The sequence below is a fragment of the Gigantopelta aegis genome, chromosome 9 (assembly GCF_016097555.1).
Source record: "Gigantopelta aegis isolate Gae_Host chromosome 9, Gae_host_genome, whole genome shotgun sequence".
Lineage (NCBI taxonomy): Eukaryota > Metazoa > Mollusca > Gastropoda > Neomphalida > Peltospiridae > Gigantopelta > Gigantopelta aegis.
This window is the reverse complement of record NC_054707.1, coordinates 70709643-70733240: the sequence shown is the minus strand read 5'-3', so window position 1 is coordinate 70733240 and position 23598 is coordinate 70709643. Positions and strand designations below refer to the sequence as shown.

Genomic DNA, 23598 nt, shown 5'->3' with positions numbered 1-23598 from the left:
GTGTTCATGTTGCACGTGCAGACAACACACGTGCAGTGGTGACATGGTTTGCACGTGGCTGCATTTTTGCGAATATTCACATTTTGGAACTTTATTGTACAGTAGCTGCGTTTTATCGAATGTAACCGTGGGAATGTCTTTGGGACATGCAATGACCTTATATTCACAAAGCATGAACCGGTAGGAAACATAAAATCGGAGTTATAACCCATTTGTACCCTTTTGCGTTTCTTTTTTTGAAGAGTATATTTAATGGAATCTCTACATATTTTACAAGGGTGATTACCACCCGTATGTATCATTTATTTTACTATTTAATTGAATCTCTACATATTTTACAAAGTGATTACCACCCGTATGTATCATTTATTTTACTATTTAATGGAATCTCTACATATTTTACAAGGGTGATTACCACCCGTATGTATCATTTATTTTACTATTTAATGGAATCTCTACATATTTTACAAAGTGATTACCACCCATATGTAACATTTATTTTACTATTTAATGGAATCTCTACATATTTTACAAAGTGATTACCACCCGTATGTATCATTTATTTTACTATTTAATGGAATCTCTACATATTTTTCAAAGTGATTACCACCTGAACATTTCCTCAGATATTGTCAGATGAGTTCTTTGTTTAAAGCTTTTATCCCACTGCCCCCTTTTTCTTTCTTTCTCTTTGATTTCCATCTCATTTCTTCTCGACCTATAAGCTCCTATTTTTCGACTTATTTCGCTGTCTATTTCCACATCCCAGTCCTTTTCTCTCCATCTGCAACAGGTGCTTGTCTCTTGTGGCTAACCTTGCCACACACATGCCATTTCCAAACTGTGGACGTAGTCTGACCACAGATAAGTCCATAAATAACAGATTTCATTTAAGGATGAAATTTGTATCGCAAGCAAAGTAAAATTTTAAAATATTTGTAGACAAGATGTTTTTGAGGTGGGTTTTTTTCAATTATTTCCACTTCTGCTATGTCTTATTCTATGATTACTTCAAACTTATATAAGAATACAGTGGACTGTCCAAATCACAATCTGTGTAATAGAGATTTCTGGGTAAACTGACGCAATCTCTAAGTCCCACTCAGCGATAATATTTGAGGTGACATTTGTCTAATTGGGCACTGTATATTAGCACATTTGCTCAAATTCGCTGTAAATGCATACATGGATATTAGGATAATTTTCACCCATTTCTAAAAACTTTGTTACATGTTGTCAAAATTAACAGTATTTGAAGACTTAATTTTGTTTTCAACAGCTTATATTTTGTAATTAAATGTATATCTATTTTTTTTTTGCAGAAAAAAATCAAACTCCCCTCTTAATGCTCAAGAAACCCAACCTTCAAATGCGGTAGTATCGGAATCGCAAGATATTCCGAAACAACATTCTTCTCACAGTAACACTTCACAGCATCCTGCATCAAACAGTAGTAAAGATGCCTGGCCTTCATTGGCTCCGGGTAATAAAGCAGACCACATGACAACCAATGGGAATCGCTCCAGTCACAGTTCAACCAATCACACCAACAGATCAAATTCTCCTCACACTCAGAATCGTACAGTTGGAAACGGTCGGAAAAAGAGTACACTGGAGAGTGACACACAGTAAATATTTCTTTTTACTACCCTATCGGGCACTCGTAACTGGGGTAACAAAAATCATAATTTCTCATTGAGATATTATCATGTTTTGGTGTAACATACAACATTACTGGCCGATTTCGTGCTTACAAACCACTGACCTTGTTGGTACTAAATATGATGATGTCATGTAGTTTAAATATTTGTATTTATGCCTCTGTTTTTTATTGTTAAATTTTGGACATACATTTGACAACTGGTATCTCAATTATTCTCTATATACTTCAAAAGTATTGACTTTTAAATACTTAAAACTATTTATTTTGTACTGGAATATTTTTCTGTTGCATGTGTTTTTTCATATTTGGTAATTATTAGTGTTTATATTTTTTCAATTTTATTAATAGTCATTGATGGTTCTAATAGATTGATTAAATTGTTCGTTTTTGCTTGCTTTATTTTCCAAATGTATTTATTCATATAATCTTCATTTGTCACCTAGCAGCTCAACTAGAATATTTTTGTTTATGCTGGGGTTGTCATTAAATATTGTTTGTTCATTCATTCTTACAGTAATATCAAATACAGCTTCTTTTCAATATATGGTAGATTATCATTTGAAGAGTTTATTGGGGGCTGAGGTAGGATCCAGTTTTAAAATGTGTCTGACAAGTTTTCTGCCAGAGAATAAAATTTACATACCCTTTGATAGATGTTGCTAAGACAACTGCAGTTTAAAATTTGGCAGAGTGAATGAAATGCAGTTTCCAATTTCAGAACTTTTCTAAACCTCAACACCTACCTGGGGCACTTATAATCTGTTTTTATTATTATTATTTTCTGTCGGAAAGCCTTTTTGATAATAACATTGGGATTGTTATTACTGTAACATACATCACTTTGTGTTCAGCTGCCACACACCAGACTCCTCTCAAGAACCGACAGAGGTAGCCCGAGACTTAACACTACAGGAAGAACAAACCAGTGTCCCGACAGTCCTACGGCCCACATCACTTTCTCAGCAGTCACCCCCGGCAACCCAGCCTCCAAACTTCGAACAGAGTCACAACCAAGAGGAACTCCAGTCGAGTTCCAATCCATACCCACAGTCGCTTTCACAGTTCTCTCAGCAGAGTCCGGTCCTAACACAGCAGTCACAGAGTCAGCTACCCACACAGTTCTCCGTGTCGACGTCACAGTTCCAAGCCAGTCAGCTGAGCTCCACATCACAGAGCATCCAGGCGATTCGCAAATCGCTGCTGTTTGACAACAGTGCCAACAGTCTTTCATTTTTCAGTGGAAACACGTTCACAACTAGCAAGAGCACACAGCCCCAGGACTTCCTCCACCAGGTCTGTTATTATCTTCATCTAGTCCTCGTCATGATTATTTATTTTCATGATTAGTGTTAGATTAGCAAATGTGTTAATCAAGGAGCTAGCCCTGCAGCAGTAAATTGATTTAAAAGGAAAATTCTTATACAACTAGGGGAGATTCGGGTAATTGCGGACACACTAGCTTCCGCTGTATTTGCCACATAGAAACAAAACACTACACGATAATGCCTTACCTAAAATTTAAATGAACTTGATTGGCTGTTTTTCCTGTCACTATATATCACAATCAGTCATTGGGTAGATTCTATTTTGTTACCGTAAATTATAAAAAAGTACGAATGGTAAGAGGAGGCGAAATGTGGACATGGTCAGTGGATACAATTTTCTTTTAATCCACAGCATTTTAAACATTTATTTTGTTACAAAATATAAATAATTAAACTAGTAAATCTCTAACATTATCTTTTATCATCTTCTGAAAAAATAAACCGAGTAAAACAATAATTATATGCAATTAGGTTAAAGTTATTTTCCGAACCCAAGTTTTTGTCTCTTATGCCATTCAAACCGCATTGATGTAAATGTTGCTATTTTAAACCCAATTGAAATGAAATAAAAATGAGTTTATTATTATATAAAACAAATATTTATTTAGAATAGATCATCCTTGCAGTGTACTTATGTTGTCCGCAATTAAACTACTGCAGTTTATGTAGTCATTAAACTGCGGACGAGTTTATTCTGTTAATTTTATCAAAGAATTACCATATTTGACCGGAAATAAGCCCAGGGGGCCAAGACAACTCATTGTGAGCTTAGCATGGGGTGGGCTTATTCCCAGACAAGGGGCCAGTTTTGTTGAGAGAAAAAAAATGATAATAATTAAAATAAATAATAATAATTAAATGAACTAGGAAGAAAACAAAAAACGTTCAGTAGCATATCTATTAATTAGTGTTCCATTTGTTATTAATAAATAATAATTGTTTATTAATTAAATTGTTTGTTTTTTTACTAGTATCTAATTATCAGAAACACACCTTCTATGTTACAATTACTTACCAGTGAGGTTTATTTACATCCAAAATTTAATGCTGAGAAGACTTAAAACAACATCAATTAACAACAAACTCAATAGCGTACACACATTTCTGACACAGGCAGCCAGCTTACACTACAAAAAATTGTCAATCTAAGGTCATTGTTCTTAGCCAATCAAAATATGGTATTTGCTTAATTAGCATTAACTGCGGACCCAGTGTGGTGGTAAAAATAGACATTGGTTTTTAGTTCATACTTGGGCTTGGATACTTCAAAGAAATACTGCAGGCATGAAATTGAAAACAATGTTACACACTGTTATTGTTAGACTGCTAAATCTCACTGGTGGGTAAAATATTGTGTTACATTTGTGTTTAATTATCTACAGGAGGTATGACCTTTTAAATGAACTTTGAGCAAACTTGCAATTTCGTGTTGTTTTAATTTATAAGGTGACGAAGTTGGGGGTGGGCTTATTTACGAATGAGGGCCTAATTTCTTGAATGCTATCAAAACGGAGGGGGACTTATTCAAAGACATGGGCTTATTTCCGGTCAAATACGGTATTATTGTTAATACAATTGTTTTGAGCTTTTTTAAAATTAAGGTGGCGGGACATAGCTCAGTGGTACAGCGCTCGCTTGCTGCGTGGTCGGTCTGAGATCGATCCCCGTTGGTGGTTCCAGCCAGTGCACTACGACTGGTATATCAAAGGCCATGGCATGTGCTATCCTGTCTGTGGGATGGTGCATATAAAAGATCCCTTGCTGCTAATCAGAAAGAGTAGTCCATGAAGTGGCGACAGTGGGTTTCCTCTCAATATCTGTGTGTGGTCCTTAACCATATGTCCAACGCCATATAACCATAAATAAAATCTCACTGGTGGGTAAAATATTGTGTTACATTTGTGTTTAATTATCTGCAGGAGGTATGACCTTTTAAATGAACTTTGAGCAAACTTGCAATTTCGTGTTGTTTTAATTTATAAGGTGACGAAGTTGGGGGTGGGCTTATTTACGAATGAGGGCCTAATTTCTTGAATGCTATCAAAACGGAGGGGGGGCTTATTCAAAGACATGGGCTTATTTCCGGTCAAATACGGTATTATTGTTAATACAATTGTTTTGAGCTTTTTTAAAATTAAGGTGGCGGGACATAGCTCAGTGGTACAGCGCTCGCTTGCTGCGTGGTCGGTCTGAGATCGATCCCCGTTGGTGGTTCCAGCCAGTGCACCACGACTGGTATATCAAAGGCCATGGCATGTGCTATCCTGTCTGTGGGATGGTGCATATAAAAGATCCCTTGCTGCTAATCAGAAAGAGTAGTCCATGAAGTGGCGACAGTGGGTTTCCTCTCAATATCTGTGTGTGGTCCTTAACCATATGTCCAACGCCATATAACCATAAATAAAATGTGTTGAGTGCGTCGTTAAATAAAACATTTCCTTCCTTTTCAAAATTAAGTTATGTATCGTATTATAAAAGATTCTTAAAATGTATTCTCTCATTCTGAAATGTTTTACTAGAAATTTGGTAAACACATCCAATGAAAACATTTGAAGAAATAAATTATATCATGTGACTGATGCCAATGTGCATGTGACGTGAGATACTATTTTTGTGAATGTTTGTTTTTGTTTTTAAAGTGATACCGTGATAAAAATAGAAACATGGATTTTCAAGAACTATAGTCTCATTATCAATTTGCAGACAATAAAATGAAATGTTTAATGTATGAAAATGGAATGTAGCGGAAGTATGGTCGAGATTGTCCGCAGTTTGCTGATGTCCGCAATTACCCAAATCTCCCCTATTTGTCAGCTAAGTGATTGAAGTAACCTGTATAGATAGACCATTTCACTTGTGGAAGTTCCTAAAAGATTGCTAGGGTCATGTCCAGTTGGATTAGCAAGAAATGTCATTATTATACATATATTTGTACAGCATTGTTGAGATATATCATTATGCAGTACTCAGAAAGTCAAATATTTTTTGGCAAGCCAGTAACAGGGAATATATTTATCACTGCTGTACTGCTGTAGATATTGTATGGATAAAATGGAACTGAAAATAAAATGTGTGTATTTTGATTGTAGTTGAATTTTGTTTTCAGAGATCCCTGTGACAATACCAACCACAACCCTAACAGACACAATTCCAGTATCGAGCACTACGGACTGGTCAGAAGCATTTGGCTTTAAGTCGAAAGATACTCAAGATGATGATTTAGGTGAATTAATTTAATCAAGATGATGATTTAGGTGAAATAATTTAATCATAGACAAACTTCATACTTAACTGCCTTATCGGCACATATTCAAAACAGAAATGTGCATATCTATTTGAAAATTGATTAAATGAAGACATGGTTAATAAGATTTTGACAATAGAAATATGAGAGAAGAGAGGAGAAAAGTGAGCAATAGGATAACAAAAAGCCCCAAAATTATTAGTGTGAGAATGTTGGAAATTGCACATTTTATTAATGGATAGAAACAGAAAGAAAAAAGACTCATAAAATACAGGTTATTGTTCATGCTTTTTACGAATTGTATATTTTATAATTTTTTCATCTTTGAACATTGGTCTTTTCAGATATAAGAATCTAATATAAATGTTATAGCTATTGTTTTATTCGACTTTAGGTTTCATCTGCGTTGACCATCTGTCCCACATGTAGTTTTCCAGACTTTTTATTTTGCAATGTCTCAAGATATGAAGCTTAAATTTTGTACATGGCTTTATCATGTAGAGTTTGAGTTTCATGGAGATTTACCCATTTTTGATGGGGAAGGATACATCAAGTTGGATTTCTGTAGGAGTTTACTCTCATGGCCTTGACTCAGAATTCATAAATTTTTGACAGTTATGGCCCTTGAACTAAGAAAATTTGTGAGGCCAGGTAGTTAACATGTATTGCTTTAGCAGTACTCTCAGAATGCTTATGTTTTGTTATGGATCATGTTCAGTAATTGTTCTGTGTTGTTTTTGTAGGTTTTGATCCATGTGACGAGTCTTTCAAAGGTCTTGCTGATCTCATTGAAAAGGAAAACTGTGTGGAGAGCACAAACCATTTCAGCCACATGACCCATGTTCCAGCCATGCATCCCCGCCCCCAGGCTCACAGTTCACACCCGCGTAGCCTACCCCCGGGTTTTTCCATTGGTCAGATCCAACAGACACAACAGATCCATCAGCAAAATATTCCACACAGATATTACAGACAAGGTAGACAGTTTTATCTTATGGTTCTGCAGAATATTCCACACAGATATTACAGACAAAGTAGACAGTTTATCTTATGGTTCTGCAGAACATTCCACACAGATATTACAGACAAGGTAGACAGTTTTATCTTGTGGTTCTGCAGAACATTCCACACAGATATTACAGACAAGGTAGACAGTTTTATCTTGTGGTTCTGCAGAACATTCCACACAGATATTACAGACACGGTAGACAGTTTTATCTTGTGGTTCTGCAGAATATTCCACAGATATTACTGACACGGTAGACAGTTTTTTTCTAATGGTTCTGTAGTCACCTAACTTGAAAAATCATGAATATCTCAGGTCATATAATACAGTAAATGCCTTATATTAAGAACGGATTGTGAGGTATGACCTGAAATTTATAATTTAAGAGTATATATTACATTGTTTGGTATTACGTAAATAATATTTTTTAAAAATAAAAAATAATACCCATCTATATTTTTTAGCAGTTAATTAATATTTTGTTTAATGTTGAACCTCTTCTCTTTTTTCTCTTTTCAGATATGAACAACAAGATGGATTATTATCCCTATTCACAGTCAGGCTATTCAAACATGCAGAACTCCTTTCACAACCCACTCCCAGACAGAACACAACCTCCTTCACATGTATGTTTGTTAAAATGTATTTTTGATATTTTGTACTGTTATCAATGATGTAGTGGGTGACACAAATGGGATATTTAGAGACAACAATCTTTTGTTTATTTTTGATTTATTAATTTTGTACGTTATTAATAAAACAATTTTTTGTATTAGTCTTATAAGTTTTATTTTTAACATCTAAATGAAACTAGTTACTTCAGGTTTAAGCTGGACCCCAAAAAGCAGTTTGTTTAATTTTGCAAGTGCTATTTGAAAGTCTGTTTGTTTTAGACAAAATGCAACAAAATAAAGTCGGAATAGTTTTTGGGTATATTTATTGTGAAATGTATTCACCAAAATAACTTCGATTTCATAATTATTCACATAGTATTCAACATTGAAGATTGATCTGGGTTGAGATGTTTTTATGTTCTGTTGTAAGACTTAAATTTTGTATTAAATAAATGATAGCTTATAGTATGTTTTGTGTTCATGAGGGCAAACACTAAGTTATCGATTCAATGTCTATGTATTGAATCGATCACAAGCACCTGTTAGTGCTTGCCCTCATGGTCATACTATAGTTTATTTTGTTCTGAATGTACAGGCAACTGATTGTTTACCATTGTTTTGACTTCAGCCTCACCAACAGCACCAGGATATCTTCAGTATGAAAGATATGCAAGAACAGCTCCGTTCTCTGTTGCCAAATATAAATATCAGTTTTGGTGCTCCACCCATGAGCGAGTGCTCATCACCACAGAGAAATAAAAGTACAAATAATAAAAGTGAGAATATACATTTTCTTAACAAATTGAGAAAGAAATTAATCGTTCCATTAGCTTCATTTGTATCTTTTTTTTAACATAAACAAATTACACTCTTTTCTTCTTCTTTTTTAAAGTAAAATAAAAAACCGGGAATTAGTCATCAAATCAAAACATGAGCTGTCGATAATTGCTGTCCATGGTAAATTTGCAAACAAAGAATTGTTTTGACCAAGTTATTAATCCTTATAAACTAAAAATAGGCTGCATAGTTTGAGGTATTAATTTTCGTCCACCTTGGAAAATTAATTCCATACCAAAAATATGATCTATTAAGTGTCTTATAAAGAATGGTAAACAAATATATTTATGGTCAAAGGCACAATTAGTTTAAATTAGAAAACAGATATTCCTCCAAACCAACAAATAAAACAAATTTAATCGCAATTTTTCATTTGAATTGGAACACACACACACACACACACACCCACCCTGTTTTCTGTCATTTGGAGCTCACCTTTAAAAAATTGTTTGGTTTAAGTCATTTGATTCCGAAAGGAAATTAATACTTAATGACATCCTAGCACATTTTAAACCATGGCTATTTGGTGGTTAACATAGTTATTTTGGACACCTCTTGTATAGTGTAAGATAGGAACTCCACTGTTGTCACGTACTACTCCTAAGTCGCAGCCATAGATCTCTTCTATATGTTTTAACACAGATGGAAAACCATGTACCACTGGCTTTGTTAGCGCTGGAAATGCCTTCGGTGACTGCTCTACCACTAAGCCACATTGTGTCCCAACTTTTTTTAGTCTTAATTTCTACATCTTTATTTTAAATAAAAAATGTTTAAATGGTTGGACTGTCAGACTCAGTTGTGAAAAGATTGTTCTATAACTAATATTTATTTTGAGCCGAGTTACAGCAAACTAATTTTTTTCTAAGGATGGCCTTGTGAAGATACTTTTCTTCTTCATAAAGATGAGCTGAATTTTGTAGCTTTTCTTGTATTCCATTTGTTAAAAATACAAATTCATTTTCTGATATAATTCTTGAATATATTTCGGAATTGTCTAGTCGGTGTCCTTACAAAATAATAGATTGAAATGCTACCACCATTGGGCATGGTCAAGATGTGAGTTAAACTTGCCTGTGACGTTTGAATTCCTTTTATACCATTCTTTCTTATCAAATACTAATTTTATGTTAACAGTAGTTCATAACTGAGTGTAATGTTTAACTGGTTTTGTTGAAATCTTTTACATGCCCAGAGTTAAGTAATGGGATGATTGGTCAGTATTTAAAATGACACAAAAATACTGTTGGCACTGATCAAAATCAGTATTGCTCAGCAAAATAAAATTGCTCACAAAAGATGCTAATAGTTAATTTATGCTGAAATATGTTTGCCAAAGTCGACCTTAGTTCATATTTTGCAAAACAGCTTAAACTCTGCTTAAAATTTAACAAAAATCCTCATGAGCGAAATGGAACTTGACTGACATTTGTCAATCATCTGATTAATGAGGCACTTGGAACCTGGTTAAATGTCCTTAATTCTTAAACTGTAATATTGGTCCAAATTGAATTTAATGACCAAGTGTTGGAGGAAGGAGAAGATATGTTTGCTGAATCAAGCTATCTTTGAGTTGTTTTTATTGCGTAGGTTGGCCAAATAACAACACGCAACCAGATCAATCGTGGATGGCTCATGACCCAGCAATACTTTCTTCAGGCAACATAAAAGATGGTATGTTTGCATTTCTATAATGACTTGATGCATCCATACACCTGTATTGAATCATTTGATCTCGTATTCATTCTCATCACCTTCATCATCATCATCATCATCAACACCATCATCATTGTGTCATTGTTTTAATTATTGTACCTCGTTAAGACAGTCTTACCATGTGGTTTGCATTGCTCTATCTTTGTTACCATGGTTTGCTTCTGATGGAGGTAGCTGTTATAAAGCAAAGAGTAGCTTATGTGGCGGAAGCATGTTTCTTTTCTGACAATCTAGACCATGTTTAACAATGTTTGACATGTTATCAGCCACTGGTTTAAAAATGTACTGAGGTGTCAGTATTCTATTTCCTTGTCATTAAAGGATGTCATTAAATAAACCTTCCTTTAAATAAACTATTAAATTGACAATGTGCTAGAGTGTGGTTCTTTTCCATTGTATTACAAGGATTTTTCATACTTAATCCTGCACGAAATGAAGCCCATGGGCTTAAAAACGGGAAATTTAATTTAAGTGTTATGGGCTTAAATTCGAATACTATTTTTCAACTCTACTCTCCCATAGATTGCAAAAAATGATATTGTATTTACTGTTAAAAATAAAAGAACTTTGTGACGACAAATGTTTAATATACTAGAATTAAAGATACAAAAATGTCATATTTCATTATCTTTACATTTAATTGTGATAATATTTTTAAAATAATAAAAATAAAACCTTCAATTAATCAGTATATATAAATGTTTACGTAATTAAATAAATTGATAATTTGATAATTGTACGGTGCTGGAACTTGCTTCACCAAGAATCCTTAGCTAATTTAAGCAGAAGTTTCACATGATTTAAATGTCATGTCCATTAAAAGAACCTTACACAAACAGTTATATTGATATGTGTCCGAGGCACTCTCCATTTTTCTTTTCTCAACTATGCAACAAGTGGTTAGAATGCATGTATGCAATGCCTCTTCACAGTTAAGTCGAATTATTAACTGCCACTCTGATATTGAAACATGCTTTGGAACTGACTACAGTTGTCATGCAACCACAATTATTAGGTACTCTATTGTTATTCTACCTTGCACTCTGTCTTTATTATAGTTCAACTTTTTTTCCATTTCTTAATTTAAAGATAGTTTGTTTTGTTTAACCCAACCACTAGAGCACATTGATTTATTAATCATTGGCTATTGGATGTTAAACATTTGGTAATTTTAACATATAATCTTTGAGAAGAAACCCGCTACATTTTTTCATTAATAGCTAGGTAACATTTCAGACAGGATAGCACATACCATGGCCTTTGATATACCAGTTGTGGTGTACTGGCTGGATCAAGAAATAGCCCAATGAATTATTAGAAAATTATTGCGAGTTTTACAAGTGAATTTAAAAAAAACAATTAACTACCTCATACTAAAAATGTCTTAACTTTGTTACACCTGAATAATAATGATAGATGTGACAGTTGCTGTAAATTGAAATACTTATCTCTTCCAGGCACATTACTGTCTGACAGTACTCAACACTGGCTGAAGTCGATTCAACAGCTTACAGAGCCCGACAGCACAACTGCCAACCACAGACTGCCATTTGTTCAACAGTTTCCCTTCTCGGCTGGAACCTCTTGGCCTCCACAACCTCGCAACCCTCCCCCAGGCTTCCAGGCCCCTCTCCAACACAACACACAGTATCCTGAGACACACACACTTTCTGAAGGTTGGTTCATATTTAAAATTCTGCTATACATTTAGTATATGAATGTACAAACTATGTGCTATGGGTAATTGCACTTGATAGGATGTTGCTTAAAAATTATACATGACGCAAATGTCTTTTCTTAGGTTCAAAACGACAAATTTCACTTTGGTTCCGTAAGGTTTTTTAAAGATTATTATTGTAAAGCTGGATACAAAAGAGTTAAATATATTTATTTTAGTGTTAAGAATCCAATGTCTTTTTGCATGAATCAGGATTTAACAATAAACTTGTTAATTTGTACCCCAAGTGGTCAAAAGTGAAACGAATTGAAGTAACTCATCATCAGTGATGTGAGATTTCCGATTTTTCGCGGAATTCCACGTTTTCATGACCCAAATTCCGCATTTTTATATTTTTTTCCGCGAATAAATAAAAATATAAATTTAACGGTTTTGTCCGACTTTTAAGCTTTTTACCAGTATTTCTGTCTTTTAATCAACACGGAAGTCATTCGACTTATCTCCCTTCCTGCACCGAACAGTAACGAGGTTTGCCGAGGTTTTCTGTTAGGCGACATTTCATTGGTTTGTTTTCGCCAACCGTGTATAGCGTTAGACAACTAGCCCGCATTTTGTGAAATGGCAATGGCAACACGGCGCAAAGATATCGTGAAAAAATCAGATAAATTAAAACTTGACGTAAACAATGGCGATGGGAATGGCTAGAGAAACATGTGGATGGTGTTCACTTAGAAAGTGTTTTTGAGAAACTGTCGGCAAGTGGAAAAGTCTATTGCAAAATTTGTCAGAAGGAAATCAAATACGCCAACCGGGGTCTTAACACAGTGATTTAACACACTTCATAAATTTGTTGTTAAGTACCATTACATGACCATTTTTGTGATCTAAATAGGAAAAATAGCTCCTCCTTCAGAGGGGGGGGGGGGGGGGGGGGGGGGGGGGGGGGGGGGGTGTTGCACCCCTGATCCCCCCAGAGTTAAAAAGGATCTCAAACTCTGTGAACATGCATTATTTATTACTATTCATAGCCAGTCATCTGATAAAAAACAGAGTGGGACGTAGCCTAAATATAAAGCACTTGCTTGATGTGCGGTCGGTTTGGGATCGATCCTGGTCTGTAGGCCCATCATGCTATTTCATGATAAGAAACAGTTTGTTGCTCATACTGGAGTGTCATTAAATGTTCATTTCTTTTTCGCTTTATTCAAACAGGCCTTCAGTAGCAATAAGAAGATTCTTAACTACCAAAGTCCCGACTGATAGACTTTCAAAGATTGTGCTTCAAGCAACCCTCTAGCAGTATCTTTGTGATAGAGGCAGATCCACACGGAGTCTGCAGATGAATATTTAATCAATTAGTCGAGGAATTCTTTCTTGTAGTTTTACCTCTATTGTACAACAGTAATATACACTTTACATTGCAACATTTGTGTGATAATATTTTCTTTAACCGACTACAATTCCAGTCCTAAGGATATTAGTAATCCCCTATATCTGCAGAGCGGAATTGGGGATGATGTTATTTTCAGTCTTTATCTTCTCTTCTATTTTCTTTCTTTTTCCTTCTATGTGTCCATCTTGTTTGTGTTTGTATTTGGCATTATTCTCAGATGTGCAGTTTTCAATTAATTCATTGCTGCAGTTTTTAAGATCCATTCTGCTTTATTATCACTCCTAAGCCTGAATTTTATCTAGTTGAACTGCTACTAAGATATTACATCCTGTTTAATTTTTTGTTCTTTTTAGGGGTTTTTTCTGTCGGACATTTACAACTAAATCATTCTTATTCTGTTGATTTGATTGGAGGTCTTATTTTTTACCAAAAGTTAGAATTCTAGCCAAACCCTGTTTTAGGTTGATAGCACATTAAACGTGTACGGTGTGATTTTATAGGGGTGCGACAAATATTTGTCTGAATGAGCTTGGTGAATGAAGCTTCAATATCGGGTTTCTTGATTTTCAAAATGAAAATGTTTGGAATATTCAGGGCAAACACTGGAAAGAGTTTTGGTTTAGCCAATTTTCACATGTAAATTATTCAAAGTGGCTTATTTAAAGAAAATCTTATTAGCCAAATAATAAATGTAGCCATTTTTTATAAAATTTAGCAACTGGCTAATTTGGTAATAGACAGGGTGAGCCCTGAATATTTATTTGAATATCTTTACGTTTTGGTAACTGATGGAAGGCTGACACCACCCCTCCAACCTCACACACCTATTTACGGAATAATGGATAGCTTTTAAATAATATGCTTTTTAACATGGTCATTTTCATTAAGAGAAAGATATTTGCATGTGTAAGGATTTTTAAAAATGATATATACTGAGTTGGAAAACTGGGTTGAATTTCTTTTAAAACCATTTCCTTGAGTGAGCAGCTTTTTGAAAGATGATCCCACTGTTTGATCTATTGGTAACACGTCACATACACTTATTACTGATATCATTCAGAAACCTATGACAATACCATAACCAAGCATGACTGGCAGGAGAGTAGACTTGTAGCTATAACAAGACATCTCAGGCTGTTGGGTAAATAGAAGTCGGAAGTTTATGCAACAAGTTTTCATATGTATACATTGTTTCACTTTTTCAAACAAATTATTTTGGGGTAATTAAAAGGACATTCCCGAGTTTGCTGCAATTTTAAAGATGTTGTCGACTAACAGAGACTTATTAACAATTGTAATTAATATCCAATATATTTTTCTGTATAACATACTAGTGGCTGTATAATAAACGTGTTTCTGATCGTTCTAATATTTGTACTAGGTTAAATTTCCTTTTTTTCATACGTACGAAATTATTTGAAGACAAACTGGAGTTTGTCTTCAAATAATTTGGGCTTCTTACAAATATTAAGACGACCAGAAACATATTGAATATACACACTCTGATATTCTAAAAAAGTTAATATATTTAATATGTAAGTTTAATTGTAGAAATATTTTATTAGTCGGAAACATCTTACAATGCAGCAAATTCAGGAATATCCCTTTAACTATTATCAGATGTCTGTAATATCTGCTATTTTACTTCAGTGACTGAAAACCTAGAATTGAAAGTCCGAGTTTGTTAATTTGACAAAGTGGCAAGACGACTTTTTGGACTTGACATCAGTTGAATGTGAAATCCTATAGCAGTGTGATATACACAAGACTTACAGTACCTTACAGTACTATCCCATTAGAACCCTATAAATAAGCAGAATTTTGGAGGGGTGGGGGGCAGCGATTAATATAAATAATGATTAACTGAAAATAGAATGCTGAAAGCTACATGATGGGGACAAGGAGTAAGCTGCCATTGTAAGGTTGTAAATCACAGCTGCTCTTAAGAAAATTATGATTTTGTGTAAAACCTTAAAAGATAATATATAACACCAGATATACTGGGCCATATTTTCGAAGCAGTCTTAGCCTACGAAATTGTAAAACAACATAAGCTATGTCGTCACTATGGTGTGTGCTGTAGTGACGTCCCAACCTCTAATGGTTTTACGATTTCGTAGTCCTAAGTGGCTTTGAAAATATGGGCCGTAAGTTCCCGTCTTACTGATAAGACATACTTTGTTACTCTTGATAAATGGGTAGTCCATGCTGTCTCCCGTAAGTGATGTTAAGTGAAGAGTGTAGTTTGAGTAGCTCGCCCATTAACAAGCTTTATGCAAATATGCAAACGGAAAGAAAAAAACCTGACCACCTCAAGTTAATTCTTGTTGTGAAAAGTACTTGTGGTATGTGTATTAAGCTTGCAAACAATAAGCGACATGATTTTACAATCAATTTGATGATAAATTAACATATATGTCACATCTTGGTCATTACTGGAGGTATTTGAAGCTCGTGTCTTTAGGTTCATGTCTGCTGGCATAATATTGGCTTTCCTGTGATTTTATTATAAATATGCAATACTTGTACAAAAGTTAATGCTGTGATTTGTGTATGAGATAATCTTTTGGCTGCAAGTGTTTCATTGATATAGCAATCATCTCTGGAATTAATTGTTTTACTGTACCAAAGTGGGTGGTAAAAAGATGAGAGAACAAGCTGTACAAAAGAAAACAAAAACTTATGGTCGTTTTTATTCTTAGTTCATCCCTGGGAATAAATGTTCACTGTAACATAATAAATGTCCCAACTTACTATTAGTATTATATTTTGTTGCTTAATTGTTGTTTCTTTTTATCCTTTTTCAGTATAACATACAATATAATAAAATACATACCGACGGATCCCTTGCCAGAATTTGTGTAATGAGTAACTTACAGAAAACCAAAAATTACAGTTTTTACGCATTGTCATCTACTGACAAAAAAATGGTACGATATAAATTAATATCACTGGTCAAGTCTTGTATTGTTAGCTGCAGAAAAACCACAGCTAGTTGCTCAGAATATGACGCTTTGTTTAATGAAAATTATTCCTACTGGACATCTGATCCCCAAAAATAGATTTTCACAACACGTATCCGAGAAAACCCAATGAACTTTTGTATTATCACCTGTTGTAGCCATTGTATAATTATTATAATGTAACAATTATATGTGAATGTAATTTTCTGGCCTTCTGATAATGAAGTACATAGTCTCTAAACTGTGCATAGCTGTGAATGATTAGCAGAAGCAATTAAAATGTAGAAGATAGTGATGATGCATTATATACACCTAATATAGACAATCTTAATTTTTTCAGCTATGGCAAAGCCAGTTTGTAGTTGTTGTTTTTCTTCTCCTTGACAGGTATATATGTTCTGCCTCTGTTACAAAGATAGATTTTTAAAATCTCGATTTTGTGTTGTGTGTTGTGAGGAATGCTAATTTTGCCCTTGATGCCAGCTTATTAGAATTGATAAAAAAAAAAATTGATTTGATATCATTATTTGTACATCATATATCTGCAGTGCATATATACACTATTTTATCAGTTGATACTTTACAAGAGATTTATCTCATTATTTCCATCCATAGCATTTACGAGAAGTGACTTGTGTTCCACTTTCAGTATTTTATTGTATAAAAACAAGGAATTTTTCATCAGAGAATTCATTAACATGACGAGTTAATTTCTACCTTAAAAGTTCTTCATATGGATTTTGTTTACATCTCAGATATTTGGTTGCAAAGTGGAGTGTTTTGAGATCATAGTAATATGTTCTTGCCACTGCTGAATTCCATTGTCTGGTTTCTAGACTATACATTTACTCTTTCTGTTGTATTGGGTTTTTTTACAAATAAAATACTTAACTATTAGAATTTCTAATTTGTATCATTATTCTTTGTTGTCAAATAATTATGGATTATTCTGCTTCACTCTCTGCCTCAATTTCTTTGGCTATGTGAATCATATTTGGTATATTCACTCTGTAATAGTACAACTCACCTCCCATCCTGCCAGTTCCATAAAAGTAACAAAAGGTCAATGTCATTTGAAACAAGGTTAAACATTTTGCAATCACTTTAACTTTTTCATTTTTAAAATGCTTATATCTCTGGAATCTTTTCATGGATGAGTTTCATATTTGGTAGGCACTTTGATTTCATGTTTAGTATGTATTTAACCTGTGAATGTCTTATTATGAATGTAAGGTTGAATTTTAGAATTGGAAAAGAATCTTTTTTTTCTAGACAGTTTTAATCTACTGGGAAAAACATTAAAACTACAATGAAGGACATTACGAAATGATTTACAGTAGTATGTGTTTGGGGTTTTTTGGGGGGGTTTTAAAGACCGTCCAGCACTTCAGTGGACTGGTTTTAACTTTTCACTATCCAGTACATCACAAGCAGCTCATTGTGGCTTTGTCATTTTAGTTCATTTCTGGCTTAGCGATTTGATAGATCTAGATGGATTGTTATCAACACAAATGAGGACATTTTTGTGGACACAACCACGATTGAAAATTGTGTGAAACATGATGGAATGCCATGAAACATTAATTCCTTTTATTGACAGCTAGATATTAATGCAACGTGGTATCTTCGTAATTTCACATTGTTTGGTATTGTTATATTTTATGTCACCTATTTTGCATTATGTTACTAGTTGGCATCAAGGGCAAACTGTCCCAGGGACACTGTGATTTTGTTCAACTCTGACAATTAGATTATAACTGGAATGCATTGAAACAGGGATGGGTCTTGTGTCAAAAGAGTTGTTTATTATTTTATTTCCTTTTTATTTTGGTGTAATCGGTGTTACTGATTTTATTCAGTAAATATATGGGTACACAAGGTATTTAGTAAAATTGCGAGAATAAAAAGGGATCCTTGTAAGACGAAGATATATTGAGAAGCTGGGTGATCTGTTGCTGTTTCCTACTAAGTTTAATAATATATGATTTATGAACTTGTTTTGAGTGCTACCACTTGGCCACTTTGATGATGAAACTCCTTCGAGATATCTTATTTATGTCTTCGTTTAATGGCCGACAGCTGTGAAAGACAATTAAAATGTAAAATATTTCAATTTGTTGCCTTATTTATTTTAATTATAATGCTCAAAGCTACGATTTGATTTAGTTCATTTTTATCAATTCTGAAAAAAAAAGTTTCCTAGAATCCGAGCCCATGGGCGTACAGGGTTGGGTGGGGTCAATGAGTTAGACCGAACCCCCACTGAAATCGCTTTTTTCATAATTTAATATATCTGACATTATCATATTTACTCAACATCTATTTTGCAACTCTGCCTGCAAAAAGATGTTTTATTATCAGACCCAATGCTAGGGGATAAACAAGCTCATTACATACCATATGAATTCCATCTTTAAATATTTAAGAGATAACATTACTTGCACAATGTACCCACATTTGCCTCCATAAAAATTGAGGAGTATTTTTGGGGTAAAGTTAGGACCGTAGCATTGAGTAATGTATTGATACATAGATGTTGTAATTCATTGGTAGCTAATTTACATAATTAAGCATCTGGCTTGTCACGGATCACATTCTCAGACCCTCGAAACATAGGTATACTCATTTGTCATGTTTGCTTGTCTAGTTACACGGAGATATTGGAGAAAATGGTTCAGAAATGTTCAAATTTGGCAGCCATTTTGTTTATGTAAATTAGAATGTCAAAATTTCACTTGGGAACCAGGTTTATTGGATTTGGCATACCTAAATGATGCTAAAAAGTAATTGCAGCCGCTAATTTGCATATTTATTAGTATTGTGTACCACCGATTACCTCAGAAATGTCTTGATCATTACCTCAAAACAGGTATAGACACTTCATTTGTCATGTTTACTTGCCTGATTACAGAGTACCTAAATGCTAAAAAGTCTGGTTCCCAACTTTTACCCCAAAATGCTCCTAACATTCACATTTTTCAGAAATCCCACTAGACTACATAATGTTTGTAGTAGCTCAAATTTCACTTATTTTATTGGGAGGTAAAATCCAGTTGGGATTAGCAGAAACATTAAATATAAACTGACATTTTAAACAAGATAGTTCTATTTGCAAATTCGGGACAAACAGCCAGATACACTGCAGAGTTCGTATACCTCACACCCAACACTAATACTGGACATGGCATTAATGTTGTTTCAGATTTTCTGTGCCTAAATCCTGTTCACAACCATCCTAAGAGCTATCATAAAAGATAATTACTTTTCATTTGCAAAATTAAGTCGACATCTTATTTTCAACAATTTTAATTTAAGGTGAGGATAAGATGGTGATTTGCCTGAAGCAACAGACATGATGCTATTAACAACATTTGCCATAATTAATCTCTCAGGCAAAATTAAATTAGCGGCTTGATGGTGTTTGTCCTCCAATTTTGACAACATATATTTATGGTGAAATGGGAGATACGATAATGTAAGTTAAAACAAAATTCGAACCGAGAACACCAATATTTATGTATATGTAGAGTATTCCATTCATAACACACCATGTGGCTGGTGTGCATACACACGAAATAGTAAAGTCTCATCTTTTCACAATTTTGTTGTAATTTTTTATTATTCTACTTTTTTTAATAAATTGTCAGTCGTATGCAAAATAAAATCTTCAGTTTACAATTTATTAAATTTGATCCAACACATTTCATGATTCCTGTTACTTTCATGAATGTATTTACAAGGTACACTTCACTTTTGAAAACATTTGTAAAAAAAAAGAATAATAAAAAAATAAAAAATAATAAATCAGAACCTGCCCCCAACCAGGCAATGGAAATTCACACTGTTTATTTATTACAGAAATGGCTCCTCTATTAGTCTTGTCTTATTTGTGAACTGGAGACGGTCTCACTGAAATGCATCGTATGGAATGTGTGACTGGATATCCATGGTGAGCCTGTCCGGAGACTTGATAACCAGACTCTCGTCCACACCGTTCACCTGACTGTTGTCACTGCCGATCTCGATTGGGCTCTTGTCCCCCAGGACGGGCGTCCGCCACGACATCTCGGACACTGTCCCCGGCGTCGAATTAGGAGACGAGGATGGGGACCCCATCTCTGCTGGGGATGGCACTGGGGACATTTCTTCGATGAGAACTCCCTTGGGGGACGTGGGCAAGGTGCTAGCATCCGACTGACTACCAGTCCTAGGAGACTGAAAGACACTGTCGGACTGGATGCTTGCTGCGCTTGGTGACTGGAACAGGTCGTCTGATTGCTGGCTAGCCCTCGGAGACTGAAACAACTCTGATTTTCCGCCTGGTTTGTTCACTGAACTAGAAGGTGTGTCCATGATGGTGTTCACACTGGTTTGGTTAAAAGATTTGGCAGAAGGTGGTGGCGGGCTGAACAGCATAGAGTGACCTGTTCTCGGGCTGTCTGATGCCTGTAAAGAAATGTGTGAGAAACGTGAGAACACTATAACTAGCATTCACATATCATTTATCTTACCAGTTTGAAAAACATATTTTGACGAATCAAAGCAACAATGTATTAACACTTCTTGCACTTTCAGTTAACTTTAATGTCATAGAGAGCAAGAGTTTCAGTAGTTTTAATTTCATTGGACAGTTTGGCTTTGGTGTCTAGGCAATTGCCATGAAAAACTAGTTGGATGGCTTTACACTAATACTGCACAATGCAGGTCAAAAATGCAGGATCAAATAACACCTGCAAATCTAAAAACTCCATATGGTTATGTCTGTTGTAAACTGAATTGTTTTTCTACAGAACTAACTGTATATTTGGTATTTCTTGAAAAAAATACCTGTCTACAATCTAACTGTAAACCCTTGAATCGTCAACTTCGCCTGTTCCAATTGCTTATGAAATCACTTGCTAATGAAGTCATTAGCTTTCCGTGTGTTATTTTCATTTGATCCCGGAAAAAGAATGTAATTAACCAATCACAATACAGAACACACTCGCCATCAGGATATTGCAGAGTGATAGGACCCATCTACATGTATTCTCTCAATTAATGTGTAAGAAAGCTTTATTCATTTTTATTAATGTTCTACATGTAGAGTCTATATAATGCATTGCCAAACTACTTTCATTCTAAGTTTATCAGTTAATATCCCTCCAGTTTTGACTATGGAGCATCCAAGGCATTGGTCAAGAAGCTGTTAGGGACTTTAGATATAGCTACGTATTATACACTCGGTATACATTAGGCCCACTTTCCATTCAAGCGATTTCACATGCATATCGAAATAATTCAGCACACGCAAACATGCATCAGGGGTGGGAATTGGTGAACTGTAAAAAATAGGAAATCTAGAGGGGTCCCGGACATTCTTGAAATCCAAGGTTAAAATCTGTGCCATCTGACACATTTTGGAGGAAAGGAGAGGAAAACAGCTGATCAGAGGAGAATTCCCTGATGCATGATAAGTGACATGTGGAATCGAGTTAATGGAAAAAAGGTCTCAAAAATAGACAACAAATATTAACGCAGTAAATAATGAAATGAAAATGATGAAAGATTGACATCCCCACCCACCCTCTGGATCCATCACTGATGAAAACGACCCACATTTCGTGTCCCGTGCCACTGATCGGTGCATACACTGGATGTAAAATACCTGCTCTACTGGGCGCTGGATTTGCTCTATTATACGTTGACTCGTACCTGTGAAGAAGCAGATCTGTTCAACCTGGTTTGACAGAACTTGACAGCTTGCTCTATCACTGGCTGGCAAGGGTCAACCTTAAAAATGCAAAGTAAGATGTTTATTTTCATATAAAAACCAACATAGATGTGACTTGTAACACTCCAATCAACGTTTAATCTATCCATGCATGTGTGCATTATATTGAGTCATGTTGGTTTCCAGTATTATCTCCAGTATTATCTCGTATAAAAGGAATAAATTAGTACATATATTTCAAATAGGAAGGAACTGTTTTACTCGACACATTTTATTTACGGTTATATGGTTAAGGACACACAGATATTGAGAGGAAACCCCCTGTCGCCACTTCATGTGCTACTCTTTTTCAATTAGCAGCAAGGGATCTTTTATATGCACCATCCCACACAGGATAGCACATACCACAGCCTTTAATATACAAGTCGTGGTGCACTGGCTGGAACTAGATATAGCCCAATAGGCCCACTGACAGGGATTGATCCCAGACCGATCGTGCATCAAGCGAGCACTGTACCACTGAGCTAGGTCCCGCCCCATATTTCAAATAGATTCATGATAATGTAAAGAGGCTGTCCTAAGTTTTCTATCACTGTAAGATATTTCAACTAACGGAGCCTTTTTAATGTCTAAAATCACATGTTAAATACCAGGGTCTCCACGAGTACTCAGGCACAGATCTATTCTAGCAAGACTTGAGTCTGTTTACAGGACTTGAGTACCTGTGCAAGGAAGAGCATTCTCATGTAATTATACCTTTCTATGTCATTTTGCCATATGCTTGTCGCCAGTTACATTATAGGGCTATGAGACACAGAGGGAATACAAAAGTCGAATGTATAGAATGCAATACTATGGCATAATTTGACATCAAAAGTCGAATGTATAGAATGCAATACTATGGCATAATTTGACATCAAAAGTCGAATGTATAGAATGCAATACTATGGCATAATTTGACATCAAAAGTCGAATGTATAGAATGCAATACTATGGCATAATTTGACATCAAAAGTCGAATGTATAGAATGCAATACTATGGCATAATTTGGCATCCATGTTCAGTGCTGGATTTAAAGGGACAGACCCTAGTTTCAACCCGTGAAAATTAACACTAAGTTTAGTTAATCTACAAATCTGTAACACATTTGGATAAAGTTACAATTGAGTGAAACAGAGTCTGTGACTTTGAAATGGTAAAATACCCTCTAAAAATAGACTAAAACTCAACTCCATAACTGTTACTTCTCAGATATAATGCAATTTGTGATATTAAAAACACCAGGAAGACCAAAAACCTTCAAATGTACGAAAATAGATAATCTAAACAATAAAATCTAAATAATGTTTGATTTCAGTTATCAAAAACGGCTCTAATAGTAAAAAATATGCCTTAGTGTTTAAAAAGATGCATAGTGCCATTTTACCTTATTCCTTAGTCTTATT

General features: G+C 34.8%; 2 protein-coding genes across 2 annotated transcripts in view; one reads left to right on the top strand and one right to left on the bottom strand.

Annotated features, from left to right (window-relative positions):
- The window catches only part of LOC121381736 (CCR4-NOT transcription complex subunit 4-like), a 32547-nt gene extending 17750 nt beyond the window's left edge, over positions 1 to 14797 (top strand). The window contains exons 11-20 of the mRNA XM_041511082.1: positions 1323 to 1628; positions 2515 to 2956; positions 5508 to 5514; positions 6095 to 6211; positions 6976 to 7209; positions 7758 to 7864; positions 8481 to 8628; positions 10280 to 10363; positions 11863 to 12081; positions 13296 to 14797. Coding sequence (XP_041367016.1) covers positions 1323 to 1628; positions 2515 to 2956; positions 5508 to 5514; positions 6095 to 6211; positions 6976 to 7209; positions 7758 to 7864; positions 8481 to 8628; positions 10280 to 10363; positions 11863 to 12081; positions 13296 to 13306 — 1675 coding nt within the window. The 3' untranslated portion in view covers positions 13307 to 14797. The remainder of the gene's footprint in view (positions 1 to 1322; positions 1629 to 2514; positions 2957 to 5507; positions 5515 to 6094; positions 6212 to 6975; positions 7210 to 7757; positions 7865 to 8480; positions 8629 to 10279; positions 10364 to 11862; positions 12082 to 13295) is intronic.
- A 5141-nt stretch (positions 14798 to 19938) lies between these two features.
- The window catches only part of LOC121381371 (calcineurin-binding protein cabin-1-like), a 77689-nt gene continuing 74029 nt past the window's right edge, over positions 19939 to 23598 (bottom strand). Inside the window, exons 41-42 of the mRNA XM_041510657.1 lie at positions 22134 to 22211; positions 19939 to 20885 (exon numbers count right to left, since the gene is read on the bottom strand). Of these exons, the coding sequence (XP_041366591.1) occupies positions 20346 to 20885; positions 22134 to 22211 (618 nt within the window). The 3' untranslated portion in view covers positions 19939 to 20345. The remainder of the gene's footprint in view (positions 20886 to 22133; positions 22212 to 23598) is intronic.